Source organism: Humulus lupulus, chromosome 6 (genome assembly GCF_963169125.1).
Source record: "Humulus lupulus chromosome 6, drHumLupu1.1, whole genome shotgun sequence".
NCBI lineage: Eukaryota > Viridiplantae > Streptophyta > Magnoliopsida > Rosales > Cannabaceae > Humulus > Humulus lupulus.
The window spans coordinates 25,141,172-25,157,582 of record NC_084798.1 but is presented as its reverse complement, the minus strand read 5'-3'; the positions used below and the strand labels follow the sequence as shown (position 1 = coordinate 25,157,582).

Genomic DNA, 16,411 nt, shown 5'->3' with positions numbered 1-16,411 from the left:
CTATCAGACGGAAGATTCGAGGCGAATCTCATACTACACCGTACCCGTTGCATCCAGGCACCATGAAGATGTATAAGAAACTAAAGTCTTTGTTTTGGTGGCTTGGGATGAAGAAATATGTGATTGATTATGTGGCTAAGTGCCTGACGTGTCAGCAAATGAGAGCGAAACACCAGTACCTAGCAAGGCTATTACAGCCTCTAGGTATCCCTAAGTGGAAACAGGAGGACATTATTATGGACTTCGTAGCTGGGTTACTCAGGATAGTGGGTCAGTATGATTCAGTTCATGTAATTGTGGATAAACATACCAAGTCGGCCCATTTTCTGCTTATGAGGAAAAAATTTATAGTAGATCAGTATGTTGAGCTGTATATCAGGGAGATTGTATGTTTCCATGGGGCTCTGAAGTCTATTGTATCAGAGCGAGACCCCACCTTTACTTCTAAGTTTTGGGGAAGCCTGTAGAAGGCTATGGGTTCTCAGCTCAAGTTTTGTACCGCCTATCATCCTCAGATAAATGGACAATCTGAGAGGACGATTTAGATATTGGAAGACATGCTCCGGGTGTGTGTACTAAACTTTTAAGGGTCCTGGAGTAAGTATTTTCCTTTGATTGAGTTTTCCTACAACAACAGCTATCAGTCAACTATTGGGGTAGCTCCATATGAGATATTGTATGGTAGGAAATGTACATCACCCATCCAATTGGGATGAAATGGGTGAGAGGAAATATCTGAGTCCTGAGGTAGTTTAGAGGACCAAAGAGACTATTGAGAAGATTAGAGCTCGGATGCTCACTTCACAGAGTAGGCTGAAGAGCTACGCTGATCCCAAGCGTAGAGAAATAGAGTTCTAGGTTAGGGACTATGTCTTCCTTTGAGTTTCACCTTTGAAAGGAATGAAGCAGTTTGGGAAGAATGGAAAGTTGAGCCTTAGGTATGTGGGACCTTTTGAGAGAGAGGATTGGAAAGGTGGCCTATAGGTTGGATTTACCTCTGGCATTATCAGGAGTTCACAATACGTTTCATGTCTCAATGTTTCAGAAATATATGTCAGATGCAACTCATGTATTGAGTTACCAGGATCTAGAATTATAGGTCGATTTGTCCTATGAGGAGCGACCAGTTTAGATCCTGGATATAAAGGACAAGGTCTTGAGGAATAAAACTATACATTTGGTTAATGTATTATGGAGGAACAACAAGGTCGAGGAGGTGGCCTGGGAATTAGAGTCTAACATACGGGATCAGTATCCCGAGCTATTCAGGTAAATTTCAAACACGAAATTTCTATAAGGAATGGATAGTTGTAACGTCCTAAATTCACAAATAAGGCTTAGTGCCTAAGTTATATTATAATATGTATGCTTATGCATGTTTAAGTGTAATAAATATGCTAGTGTGCTCGTTTCTGTTAAAAAGGGCATTCTCGTAATTTGGACCTGCTGAAGGTGTATCTGTAATTATATATGCTTCATGAGTGTGACTGCATTATTATGTGTATAAATTTTAGATATTCGACACGAGGCGATTCTTTTGAGCCAAGTAGTAGAAAAGTTACAACGGGAAATTAATACTCGGCTCGGGGTGAACTTAAGGTTTAGTGGGATTAGATTGTCTAATGACCCTTTGGCCTTGAGGGGCTTTGAGAGAAGAGTTGAGAGGCAGAGGTATTTTGGTCATTTGAGACCCTTGTGATGAGTAAATTAGGTTGAGTATTGAGGTACTCAACCCATTCATGTTTCTCTCTCTCTCTCTCTCTCTCTCTCTCTCTCTCTCTCTCTCTCTCTCTCTCTCTCTCTCTCTCTCTCTCTCTCTCTCTCTCTCTACCTTGCTCCTAAGAGAAACTTTGAAGCTTTGGACCTAAAATTGATCTAAGTGGGGTGATCCAAATTTTGGTTGGGATATTGGAGAATATTAAGAGCATTAGAAGCTGGAGGATTCGAACTCTTGTAAGGAGTTTAGAGGTAAGCAGTTGTGTTTTGATTCTTCTGTGGTGTTCTTGAGGTGTTGAACTTCCTTGGGTTGAGAATTGCTAATTGTTGTGTTTTAGGGTGTTTTGGGTATATTTTTTAGTGTATGGATGTTATAGGATTGGTCTGTGATCATAACTGGGTTGATATTGGGGTTAGAGTGGCTTTGGGAAGATTTGTGATTCCTGAAAATCGCACAAAATTTTAGGTTCGCAGGGTCGAGTCACGATGTTGTTCTTGGGGGTATCACAACCTGCATGAAATCAACAAGATAGAAGGTTCCTTGAATCGACTTAGCGCCACGGTGCCTGGTGGTTGTGTCACGGTGCGTGTACATGGATTTTGGGTGTGGGGCTCTCTGCCTAGTGGAGCGTCGCGACCCTTTTAGGGGTGTGTCGCAGCTCAAATAGGGGGAAAGTGGGAAATTGTGTTTTGCGCTGCGAAACCCAAACCTGAGGACTCAAGAATGATTATATAACCTAGTTTAGTAGAATTCAAGGTCCGGAAGCATTTGTTGGTTCGTTTATTGATAGTTATTACTTGTTATATTGTGAGTATGGGACTGGAAGGCTCGGGGAGGAAAGGATTGTGCTCGCAGTCGCTTCACCTTATCACTCAGGACTAAAGGTAAGAAAACCGACACTTGCACTGAGTGTAGGGCATGCGCCCCAATTATAGGGCACGAGGATGGTCGTGTCATGAATCTATTTAAAGTTAAATGTTTGCTTTGTATAAACGTATGTTGTTATAACTGTTTGTATTGATTGATTGTGATCATGATCGCTCGGTTGTGCGATAGTTATCGGCATTGCATACGTAATGTTGGTCGTAGTGGTAGGGCCATTACAGGGGTGCGATATCCCCCGTAGTGGCGGGGCCATTGTGGGGGTGCAATATCCATCTACTCGCCGTGAGTCGTATACTGATGGAAAAATCTATGTGGACCTGTTGTGGTTATAAAGTATGCAATACATGTTAATGTCAATCTGGATATCTGTTTTATTTGCTTGAGTTTTCTTGCTGAGCCTTGGCTCATGGGTGCTTCCTTGTGCAGGTAAGGGCAAAGGAAAGCCGGACCAGCCATGAGTTGGAGAGCTTCGGGGGCGACGTGTCATATGCGGTCTGCTCGATCGCCACGTTCGAGACTTCTTTTGGGGACCTAGGATTTTGGTTGATTTTGTCACTTAGGTCAGCCATTGTGTACCTTTTTTATGGTTGTAACTACTTATAAACTCTTTTCTGGGATCCCATGTATATACTGAAACTTTATAATGAACATCATTACCCTTTTGGCCAAAAATTTCAATACATAATCCTTTAATTACACAACGAGTTAAGCATTATTTTTAAACACGGAGTGTAACGATCCTGGATTAGTAGGGTGTTACAAGAAAACTCCCTTAGATTAATTACACAATGATAAAGGCTTCTTGATGATGATTCCATGTTGTGCTCTCCCAAATTTGTGCAATATACTAAGGCACACAAAAACAAAACATAACATAGAAAATAAATAAATATTTAAAAGGAAAATAGAAACATGGGTTGCCTCCCATGAAACGCTTGTGTTATAGTTTTCAGCTAGACTTTCCAAAAAACTTTATCCAACTCCTAATCGATGGTTTATAAGTATATTCGGTGGATGAGCTACATCTTTGGTGACTCATCTATGAATTAGATTTTCTAGCACATATCACCTACAAAACAAAAGAAGTTGTGCAAGTTATGTAATATATCGTTAAAGTAAGAAAATTGAACATCTACTTCAACATCCTTTCCTACTAGGCTAGAAAGTTCAACAAGGTCTTTTGTTTCTTCACATATGAGTGTCACATTCTCTTCTATGACCTCATCATCTATTCTATAAATCAATTTATCTTCATCTACTAACTCTTTTTCTTGTAGAATAGAAAGATGCATTGGTTCTTTATGTGACTCTTTATACATGACCCCATCTTCAATTTCATCCAAATATTTTCATTCAACTTGTATAATAATGCTTACCACTTCTTGACAGATGGATGGATGGAGCCAATGATAATCTATTATGAGCTAACAACACAATTCAATTATTTTAGCACAACATATACAATAACAATATAAAAATAAATAAAAAATGAATTAAAAACAAGATAGATTGGTTTTAATATCAACAAAATTTTAGTAATGAAATTCCTCGGCAACGACGCCAAAAACTTGTTGTGCTAATTTTAAACAACGTAAGTGCACTCTATCGAGACAAGTAATAAAGAGTAAGTAGAGTTTCAATCCCACGGAAAATTTATCACCAAACTTTGTCAAGTACTAAAATTGGTTCTTCTTGTTTTTATCTAAACAATAATAAAAGAAAAACTGAAAGAAAATTAAGATAAACAATTAATCAAATTATAGAGGAGTCAAGGATTACAATTCTCCCTCAATATTTCATTTAAACATAATTATTCTCACTTAATTCCACCCATCAAAGCAAACTATCAACCAAGAACCATCTTATTTACAAAGCCTCTCCCGATGGTCATGCAAAAAAAAAAATTATGTAATCAACTATCTATATTCCTATGATAATCAAATTAAAATAAAACTCATTAAGCAGATGTTCTAAAAATGGTTATGCATTCCACATAGATATATTCCTATCCTATGTGAAACTCAAAGATTGTTCAGTGATCATACATCATTCTATCCAAGGCCAACACATAATTCCCTTCCCCGAGTTCATTAAGGTTCCCTAATCAATCTAATTATTGATCAAGTAATTAGAATCATTAAGTATAGAATTGAATGAATAATTTAGCATTGATTTCATAATTAAGACCAAACAAATAGTTCAAACTACATATTGAGTTCCAATTGCAATCCTATAATAAGAAATTAGCTCATGATAAGACTAGTGTAAACCACATAAATTATCATAATTAAATTCAACATAATGGAGTTTACAAGCAAAAAAATAATAATATTAGAGATGAAAATTCTTGGTAGAAACTCCTCCAATCTTCAAATCTTTGATTTTCCTCTTTCTCCTCTCACTCTAGGATTTTTGAATTTGTTTCTCCTTCTAAAAGTCTCCTAAATTCGTGCTCCTCTCAATCATTTATAGCCTAGGTCAAAACTTGCAAGAAAAGTAAGAAAATAAGGTAGTTTCCGTTTCTAAATTTTTGCTCCGCGTCTCAATACCAACTCTGGCCGTCACGACACTGGCTGCTGCTTTTGCATTAGATTTCTTATTTCTTCTTCCAATCTTCTTGCATCCCTTTGCTTCCTCCAATGACACTCAAAACTACAAAACACATTAAAATTAAGTAAAATAAACTCCAAAATAATATCAAACAATAAATTCTAAGGTACTTAATTATAGTGTTAACACACGATATCAACGCCTAGAACCCCCGAGAACTAAGCGTCTCGGGTATGCGAGACCCCTTTAGAGGTCAAGCACCTCGCGCCAGCAGGACCCCTGAGAACCAAGCGTCTTATGACACCTTCAAGGTGAGAGACCCTCGCAAGGTCCCCGAGACCTGCCTCTCGCAATACCCTTTGTTTCTGCCTCGCGAGCTCGCCTTGCTCCCCCATGCCTCGCGACATCAAGAGACCCTCAGAGGCACGCGAGACCATTATGGCTTGCAACTTCACCTCGCTGATGAGGCCTTGACTTATCTCTTTAGGCAAGTTCCACCAGCGAGGCACACCCCATTTCCAGAGACCAATTATCCAAGGTTCTTCTTAGCAGTATACATATGAAAAACCATATTCACACTTTGACATGCCATTCACTAAGTTCCCTTAACACTTAGAAATATAAAAGGGAACGAAGAACAAGAAATTCATAGAGAAGACAAAGAGCCACCCCCAGGTACCTAGCACGGTGGCATGAAGGACGTGTGTGGATGAGGACATGTCACATGTACGACCATAATGGGAGAAAATTCTCGGATTAAATAAAATAGGAAATACTATGGCATAAAAATATTAATTTTGTCTGGAAACTTGGACTTTATAGTCGAGCCAACAAGTTTAAGAAAAATTGATTGAGGTTTGAGCTTCAATCAACCGGGCTTAAGAATGAGAATTTCTTGCTTTGGCCTCTAAGGGCATTTTGGTCAATTTGATAAAATTACCAAAATTATGTGATATGTGACAAATTTTATTTTTGGGTCACATTTAATTTAATTAATTAATCTTGGAGATATTTAAAAACTATAGGGTAAAATTTTGGGGAATTTTAGATAAGAAAAATTATCAAAGGACCCTTGAGTGTCTAAGGAGAGAGGTAAAAAGGAGCAAGGACATAAAGGTCTTTTCCAAGGGAGGAGAGAGAGAACGGGGTGGGGGAGGCAAGGCTATGCCTAGGGCTCTCAAGATCCTAGGACATCTACCCTAGTAGAACAGTAAGAGTCTCACCCCACTGATTGGCTAAACCTAATCATTTATCTCTTACACACTTAAAATCGTTTTTTTTTTAAATTCCTTTTCCCTCAAGAAAAACACTATCTTCCATTTCCTCTCCCCAAAACTGAAACCCTAAGTCTCTCTACTCTCCATTGCTGCAATTTTTCTCTTCATGAACCAAGAGCACTCATTTCCCCATTGAAGGTGGGAGAAGCTCAAGAGAACACTTGTGTAGAGTAAGTTTCAAAACTTACTTCATTTTTCTCCTCTTTTCCTCTTAGAACCCGAAACCCTAAGGGTTAACTATGCATGCATGTGATCTAATAGCCATGCATGACATTGATCTTGTGTTCTAGGGTTCAAGAGAAGCTTGTATGGGTATTCTAGGGTTCAAGAGAAGCTTGTATGGGTAGAATCTCAAGGATTTAGAACTTTGGTGATCAAGTGAAAGCAAGGTAAGAGATCTTGGTAGTTTGCTTGTTTTCTCCCTCGTCTAAGTCTGTCTACCCTAACTCTCTCTTAAAAATCTTCATGTGGAACTTTGGGGCTCGGTTTGAGAGTGTAGAGCACAAAGGGGGAGTTTGAGGAAGCTAAGGAAAACACATTTCCTAGCTAGAACTACAGAGGTAGAAATTTATGGTTGTTCTTGAGTCTTGTGATTTATGTTGGTAGATCTAGTTGTATTGATTATTTTAATGGTTTTTAAAGTTAATTTTATGCTTAAGGTTGAGATTTTGTGATTTGATGATTTTTATGCATGCATGTGGCTAGGGTTATGCTAGAAATGCTTATTGTTGTTAGGTTGTGTAAAAATGCATGTTGCCAAAATTTTGTGGTCTGGCTTCCAACGAGTCAGATCGCACTCCATTGCCTCTGTTAGGGAAAAATATTTGTGTAGTTGCATATTTCTTTGTGATTACTTAATGATAGGCTTTGTAAAATCATAAAAATATATTTTTAAACATAAGTTATGCATGTTTTGGCATTTTGATGTAAATCTGGAAAATTTCTGGACAACATGCACTGCCCAGATTGTTTTGACTTTTGAATGGGTTTTACTAATAAAAAATCTATGAAATTTAGTAGGCTTTTATTTTAAACATTTATAAGGTTCACTGAAAATGTTTAGAGGAAAATGTGTTATGGTATAAGAGATATTATTTTTGAAAGTTTTCCCTAAAATCTAGAAACAAAACTTCTGGTCAGCATGCACTGCCCAGATTGCCTTAAACATTTTGATGGGTTCTATTTCTCCAAAAATTATGAAATTTTGAAGGAATATAATTTATACATGTAAAAAAATCTATATAAAATTTTATAAATAACTGGGCTACGGTATAAAAGAAATAAATTGACAAAGTACCTTAAAATCTGGGAAAAACTTTTGGGCAGCAGGCACTGCCCAGATTTCTTTAACCATTTGAATGGGTTTTTCCATCCCAAATTTTTTGAAATTTTTAAGGAACTCAGTTAATATGTGTGTCAAGATACCTGTAAAATTTTAGAGAAAAATGTATCACGGTTTAAGAGAAATAATTCTTCTAAATTTTCCCTAAAAATTGAAAGGTAGTAATTTCAAACCTTAATAAAAAGTGATTTTTGGGAGGTTAGTTCTCCTAACCTAACACAAGTTTTGACGCAATACATTTGTCTAGTTCCCATCCTTATGACACAGATTATGTGAACTATAGTTTAAGGGTTTTGGTTAAAATAACTCAATTGAGGGAAAAAGCTTGAGAACGAGACTTTATCACTTTAAAACATATAATGACATCAAAGTTTTTGAAATGAGAAGAAATAATAATTTGCAAAGATAACTAATGATTTGGAGATTTAACCAATCCCAAACCAGCTTGAGTTAATTTAAAATATTATTTTTTCCATTTTATAAGTTAATGGTCCAATTGCCCTTCTTTTAAAAAATAACATAAAAAGAGATCCTAGGTTATGGATAAAAACTGTAAGAATGGGAGTTTGGGTTTTGTAGAAACTTCAAGAGAATGGGATAACATTGTCAGGTATTATTTGTAAAGGGTCCAAAAGCTATATTTTGGTAAATGATTGAAAACGGTAAACTTTCATAAGAGGACGACAAGTTGGTATTTTTCTAAAGTTATGAGTTGAGTAGAACCCATATTTCCTAAAACCAAAATACGAATTATCCGATAAGAGGGTTCTTTAGTTAAAGAATATTAAGATGCACAACACGGAGAGCGTGTTGCGGTGAGACCAATTTTCTCATGATACCATAAAGACTAAAATGAAATATGGCCTTACACACTGTAAGGTGTATAAGAGGCTATAGTATAGAGTCTCCAAGAGAACTTTATTGCATTTAGCTAACATAGAATATTAGCTACAAGAGTATGTCATAGTTTAATTCGAATACACTGTATTAATTACAGTAATCGCGAAAAGGAAAATGAATAGCGGTGTTAAAGATCCAACTGGAAACTAAGGACTCCAAGTAAGTTAGCATGTCTCTTTCTTGACTACAACATGTGTTAGGAATATACGACTTTACCATTTGAAAATCAACAATGAATTATGATAATAATAATACAATATTCCGAACCCTAGATGTTTATCAAGATTCAAATTCAAGTATGAACACAATTCTTGATAATCAAATAAACATATTCATGATATGAATGTTAATCTTGAATAAAATGAACTAAATGATTAAATGATGATAAGATGAACTTAGATATATTAAATCATCAATACTAACAATGAATAACATAATAGAATTACAAAATACAAGATTAGGGTTAGATAGATACAACTTTTGTATTGAGCAACTTGAATCTTCAACTTGGGGGACTTCTAAGGCTTATACACAATATGAATATTGTTGTCGAAGATCTCTATTCCAAGCCTTCCCAATTGCTTGAAGCTTCAACTAAGTAGAATGAGATTTGGGATTGAACAAGCCTTGAAACTCATGCAAGTCAAGCAAGCTTGATGAGTTTCTTAGAGAAAACTTTGGTCTTAGAGAGCTAGATAGAGAATGCGTTTTAGAGAGAGAGTTGGAAAGTGTGATCAAGGATTTTCAACTCTAGTAACCCATATATATGGTGTAGGCATCATCATTAGTCTAACCAATAGGATTAGAGTATTTAAAACACATCATTTGGAGCATTTTATGTAAACTGTACGACCCTAAAAGACCGCCCAAGCGATGCATCGCCTAAATGTAGGCGATGTATCGACCTCAAAATTAGTCTATTTATCAAATATTTAACTAATTACTATATTAAAATTTTCTTGGTTAAAATTACAAACCAATTCATTAGAAATTATATTTTATTCAAATGTGTAAAATTTCTACCGAAATTTCGACAGCATAACAACTGTATTCTAACATACCCAAAAAATTTAAACCTGGAAATTTAACCAAAAGTAGTTTCAAAACTATATAATACTCAACACAAATAACATAACTTTAACAAAAATACACATTCACAAATTACTAACAAATCTTTTCTTAAAGTTTTAAACATTACATCTCATTTATATTATTAACTAATTACATACTAAATTTTTTTAAATTATAACTCCAAATTTTAAAAATCAATTGTCAAATGTGATTTTTCTAACTAATAAAAAAATGACAGTTTATTTAATATACAAACTTTAAACGAATATATCTAATGAATAAAAAAACATACTTTTCACAAATGAAAATTTGTGAAAGCAAGCTGAAAAATCCTCAAATATATATTGTAATGTCAACAATCTGAAAAATGCCAATAATTTATAATTAAAATTTTAATTATCTAACAAAAATTAAAACTCATAGAAATATATAAAAACAGAAAGAATTTTTTTTAAAAAAAATATCAGCAGTGCCTCTGTAATTGCAAGGCGGTGCTCTAGTGGGAATGGTGCCTCCGGTGGTGGTCTAAACAAACAAAATAAAAGAAAAATATTATTTACAGAATAATATATATAAATATATATACAAAAACATAATATATATATATATATAAAAGTGTAAAAGTAAAATTCTTACTAGTAATGGGACTACGCTCGAGACGGTGGGCTCAAGCGGAGGAGGGTGGGGTGGGACGGAGCAGACAGAGAGAGAGAGGAGAAAGGAAGGAAAAGAAACGAGAGAGGGAGCAAAATGTTGAACGAAGCTTTTTTTTTTTCAAAAAAAATAGGACATACTTAGCGGCAGACCCTGCCGTTATAATGTAAACAGTTAGAATTTCCCCTTATTAATGGCGGACAGTCCGCCTCTAATAATCTATGGGGCCTGCGCGCTAATAGATGTTCAAAAGGAAGATCGGGAATATTTACGCACTTTTCCTTTTCATTATTAGCGGCGGACACTTCGCGCTCCAATAATAAGTGGGTCCGCCGCTAATAAATTTTTTAATAAAAAAAATTAAAAAATATTATTAGCGGCGAACTATTGGGCCGCCGCTACTATCCCTATTATTAGAGGCAGATTCAAGTCTGCCCCTAATATATAAATTTCTCGTAGTGTATAAGCTCTATACTTTGATTTTTCTGACCTAATTTCGTAGACGAGTTCTCACTGTCAACAATATATATATATTATATAAGAGAATAGAAATGATTTTTTTAACAATGAACATTTCATTGAGAAATAATAAAAGGGCAATACATCCAAATATGGAGAAAGTAATTCATGAGTGTATGTAGAACTGATTCATGAGTAGCTTATTGACCAAACGTCGTAAATGAATTAGGGATACCATAGGAAAATTGGATAAAACTTGCTATATTTTCTAATAATCAATCTTTATAAAATGTGAAGATAGCACATGCAGAAAAGACCAATCCAAAACGACTATCAAATGTACAACTTCTGCTTGGATGACTATGAAACTCCGTACAAAGACATTATAACACTTACTAAGAACATACATCAATGTAACCATTATAAAAAAAATTATGTTATTAATCAAAATATAGAAACAATTTAAAAGTTTTTTGGTTACACAAAAAATTGAATATAGTTAACGTTTTAAAAATTTTCCATTACTTTACTTTACCGTTCACATTAATTACTGTTCATAATTAAAAAATATATATATAATAATGCAAGTAAATTGTTGAATTATGATAGGGTAGGCACCAATTTAGAACATAGTATTTAACATCAGATTGGAGTCCTTTCTTAGGCTAATGAAATGTGATGGACCTATTTCGGAATCTCGTAATATACTAATTTATGAAAGTCAATTAAGGAAATAAATTACATGCATTACAATAATATTTCCTAATATTTCCAAATATCTATATTTTAATTGTTGTTTTGACTGAATCTTTTTAATGTTAGAAAATATATTTTAATTTTTTTTCTAATCATCTTAAATGATTTTTAAAATAAAAATTATTGTGGTTTAATTATAGACTATTGCTATTTGACACTTTAAGGTGTCCAACAACACTTGAGGTGTCACTCCATGATTGTTTAGTGATACTCTATAATACTTATTAAATTCAAATAATTGAGAACTGATATTGGATTGCATCAGCAACAATATGTCACTTCTTTATAATGTTCGATATAGCAATTCTCTTAATTATATGTTGATACATGCCCCGAAATAAGAGTTATCTGACCATGGTTTGTGGTGCAACAAAATAATGATAGAATTGACTTTTACAATAAAAAAATTATGAGTGTTGTTATTTGACACTTTATCGTGCTCAACACCAGATGATGTGGTACTTTATGGTTGGATAGCGATATCCTATAATACTTATTAAATTCAAATGTGTTGGTCTCGATATTATATTACACCAAAAGCAATACACCAATAATCCTCCTTAGTAATTCTAAAAAAATATTTATTAATTTATAAGCACAATCTTTTACACTATTTATGTCTTTTGTAGTAAATTTTGTGTTAAATTATATAAAGAGCCCGAGAGAAAAATAGAATTGGCACTGTCCGCTTCTTTGATTTTTCTTTGTGGTCTTTCTTTATCACAATAATGGTAGATAAGAGGTGACCCAAATATATTTCTCTATAAACTTTTTTATAATATTAAAAGAAAAAGAAGAAAAAAAGGTAGGGCCACAGTACTGACATACGTAAAATCAACTATCTTTGGTAGCAATTCTCATATAATCACTTACAAATTACAATCACACAGGAAGCTAGTACTATGGTGTTAGAAAAGATTAACGACGGTAGCACTTTTCTACCAATGATACCAATGAATTTTGAAGATAATATATTTATTAAAATATTGTATTGTATATACTGGTATTAATAAAACAAAATAAGTGGAACTAAAAGTAATGTGGGAATAGAATATGGAGCAACACTAAAGAAAGTTCAATAAAGTGACTGTTGTGATTGAGGAATGGCGCATGAGAGTTAAAAAGCTCCATAATAGCAAGAACCAAAGTCATCCTAGAAAATTAGAGATTTTGATTGGTTGTTTAAACAAAATGCATTTATATGTAACCAGTTAGAATAGTACAACTGTTTGACCGTATATATTTAAGCAACTTTTTAATAAAATATCAATCGGCCTGCCCTCAAAATCGGTAATGATATAGACACTTTTTAGTATATAAAAACATGTCATTTTTCAAATGTAATTTACTACATATGAAAATATATACATATATTTTCTGTGAGATTTTTAATACAGTGTGAAAAAATATGGCTTTGGTTTTTTTTTTTTTTAAGAATTTTTACAATATATTTTCTAATATTTTTGTATAAAAGTTGGTTTATGTTATAGTTTTACTCTTAATCAAGTTTTAATGATTTAAAATGGTATGTTTGTAATTTTTTTATTATTTTTTTAGCTTGTTTGTTTTTTTATATAACTAATTATAAATATTTTATTTTAGATTTTATGTTTTTTTTTAAATTCTAAGTAAGGTAACCAGTTATTTGATTGATATTTGACAATTATGTAAAAAAAATCATGGTGTTAAGTTATTAAATAACATGTACCAGGAGGAATACCAAGTACTGTGAGAGAAGTAACCTTCTTTCATAAGAGGGTTAACCAGTTAACGTAAAATGAGTGACGGTTTACCCATATTAAATATGAAAAGAAACATCAAATTTGAATGAAAATGAGGAAGAACACTTCATTAAAAAAGAAATAAGAACTATAATTTTAGTAATATAAGTAATCAGTTACTAGTTACCATAAAGAACCCAGAAATATACACATACATCAGAACATGAAGGTAACCAGGAACTCCTAGAAATATATACACAAAGAACGAGAAACATACACATACATCAGAACATGAAGGCAACTAGGAACTCCTAAAAATATACACACAAAAAACGAAGAAGGTAACCAGTTACCCCAGAAATGTACACACAAATAACAAATTTGTGTGGTTGGAGTTTGGATTCAAGTTTCAATATAGGATTTTTTTCTACGTTAATTACCATAGTACCGCCTGCATGTAATTTTGTTTAATTTTGAGGTCATATATGTCATTAATTTTCAAGTTTTGTTAATTAAATTTTTTTATACAAATTAAGGAAGTTTAATTCAAATATTTTTGTAAAGTAATGGCTAAAATGTCATATTTATAAAAATACTCATATATATATATATAATGTAAGGGGGTCACGGTACAAGAGATCCACCGGAAAAAAACAAATAAATTTTCAGTCGAAGGGACAGCCGGAAAATATTGCCGAACACAATTAAAAAAATAATAAAGGAGCAAGAAGTAGACAAAGGAGTATTAGGAGCTGTTCATATATTCATTAATTGATATGACAGAAAATTAGGAAAGATTAGCTGGGCGCATCCCTGTTTCTGTCGATAACAAATACAGAACCAAATATTCATATAGTGATATAGATATAATATTATTCAGCTAGATCCTACTCCAAGCCACTGCTCCAGACGAAGATCCCATGGTTTTGGCAATATCTTTCAGAATAAATTTCTGAATTTTCCCAGTTGAAGTCTTCGGAAGTTCATCTCTGAACACCACAACTTTCGGAACCATATAATGAGGCAACTTCTCTCTACAATAACCAACTATCTCCTTCTCCGTCGGTCTCACCCTCGAATCTTTCTTCAACGTTATAAACGCACACGGCGTCTCACCCCAGATTTCGTCGGGCCGAGCTACCACCGCCGCCTCGTCCACCGCCGGATGGCCGTACAGAATCGACTCTACCTCCACGCTGCTCACGTTCTCTCCGCCGCTTATGATCACGTCCTTGGACCTGTCCTTGATCTCCAAATACCCGTCCGAGTGCATAACTCCCATATCGCCCGTGTAAAACCATCCATCTTCTTTTACAGCTTTCGCCGTGGCCGTTGAATCTTTGAGGTAACCGAGCATTACGCAACCGCCTCTGAGAACTATTTCCCCCATTGTTAAACCATCTCTCTTCACACTCACTCTTGAACTTGGATCAATAACATCAATTTCAGCCATCGCCGGAGTCTTCACCCCTTGCCGAGCCTTAAGCCGGGCACGCTCCGTTGCCGGAAAACGATTCCATTTATTCTTCCAAGCGCAAGATACCACGATTCCGGCCACTTCCGTCAACCCGTACCCATGACTGACATTAAAACCAAGCGACTCGGTTCGGTGGAGCACCGCCGCAGGCGGCGGAGCGCCGGCTGTTAGGATTTGAACAGGGTTCCTGAGAATTTCAACATTGGGAGTGTTTGATAACATGTTGAGCACCACGGGTGCTCCACACATGTGAGTCACACCATGCCGTTGGATGAGGTCGAAGATGATCGGGCCATCGAATTTTCGAAGGCATATGTTGGTGGCGCCGACCGCCGCTGTCCCCCACGGGTAACACCAACCGTTTGCGTGAAACATAGGCAGTGTCCATAAGAAGACTGGCTGTTTGGGCACACTCCAGTCGACGAGTGAGTCAAGTGTGACGATGAAAATAGCTCTGTGACAGTGAACAACTCCCTTGGGAGCTGAAGTCGTTCCAGAGGTGTAGTTTAGTATCATCGGCTGCCACTCGTTCGCCGGCTTTAACCACTGAAATTCAGGATCTCCTCTCTCTACTAGATCCTCATACTCGCAATAAAAGCTATCAGTGAGCTTTGAAGATGAAGATGAGGAAGACGAGACCGCGTCCTGATCACGGATTAATATGAGGCGAGGGATTGGAGTGTTTGCTGGGAACCTGGAGACGGCATCAAGTATTAGCTTGACAGAGAGCTGGTCAACGAAGACGAGCTTGGATTCTGAATGAAGAAGCATGACGGAGACGATGCGAGCGTCGAGGCGGGTGTTGATGGTGTTGAGAACGGCGCCGGCCATGGGAGCTGCGAAGTGGAGCTCGTACATGGCCGGAACGTTGGGAGAGATGACAGATACGACTTGACCACGCTTGACTCCAAGCCATGTTGCGATGGAGGAAGCCACACGGAGACAACGGGTGTTGGTCTCTGACCACGTATAAGTGGTGCCGTTGTAAACAACAGAAGGGCAGTCGCCATAGACAACGGCCGCCCTTTCGAGGTAGCTGAGTGGAGTTAGAGGGGATGAGTTTGCCGGGTTTGGCTTTAGCTTCTCCATGGGTGAGTTTGGGTTGATTCGTGAAGATAACGAGTTTCTTTATGGTTTAGGCTTTTATAGACAGATTTTAAATGAAATAAATCAGAAGAATTTAATATAGACACTGAAACCAAAAAGATAAATTGTTTATATATTACTATTTAAAATAGAGATATTAAAATTAAATTATACGATTTAAAGTAATGTCACCCGCAAAATATTGAATATCATAATTTATATCATTTTTGTCGTTTTCTCTATGAAATAAGGTTAAATGAGAAGGTTTCTCTCTCCATGTCAACATTCGTAGTAATAAATAAATTAAAAAACGGAAAAGAAAAAATAATTGACGTTTTGATACTCGTTCTGAGAAATTGATGTGCAATATCACATTCTTAGAAAAAATGCGTCAAAATGAAATATATTGGTGGGTTGGTAACACTTAAAAATTAATTTTTTATTTAATTAATTAAAATTTTGAAAATTAAACATAAAATATGTTTAGTAATTTTATTTTTATTTATTATTTTTTTA

General features: G+C 35.2%; 1 protein-coding gene across 1 annotated transcript; it reads right to left on the bottom strand.

Moving 5' to 3' along the window:
* Window positions 1-14,063: 14,063 nt before the first annotated feature.
* Window positions 14,064-15,952, bottom strand: LOC133781934 (probable CoA ligase CCL11). Its single transcript, XM_062221042.1, has one exon. The coding sequence runs from the start codon at window positions 15,896-15,898 to the stop codon at window positions 14,213-14,215; it is 1,686 nt and encodes a 561-aa protein (XP_062077026.1). The 5' UTR covers window positions 15,899-15,952; the 3' UTR covers window positions 14,064-14,212.
* Between the last annotated feature and the right edge of the window lie 459 nt (window positions 15,953-16,411).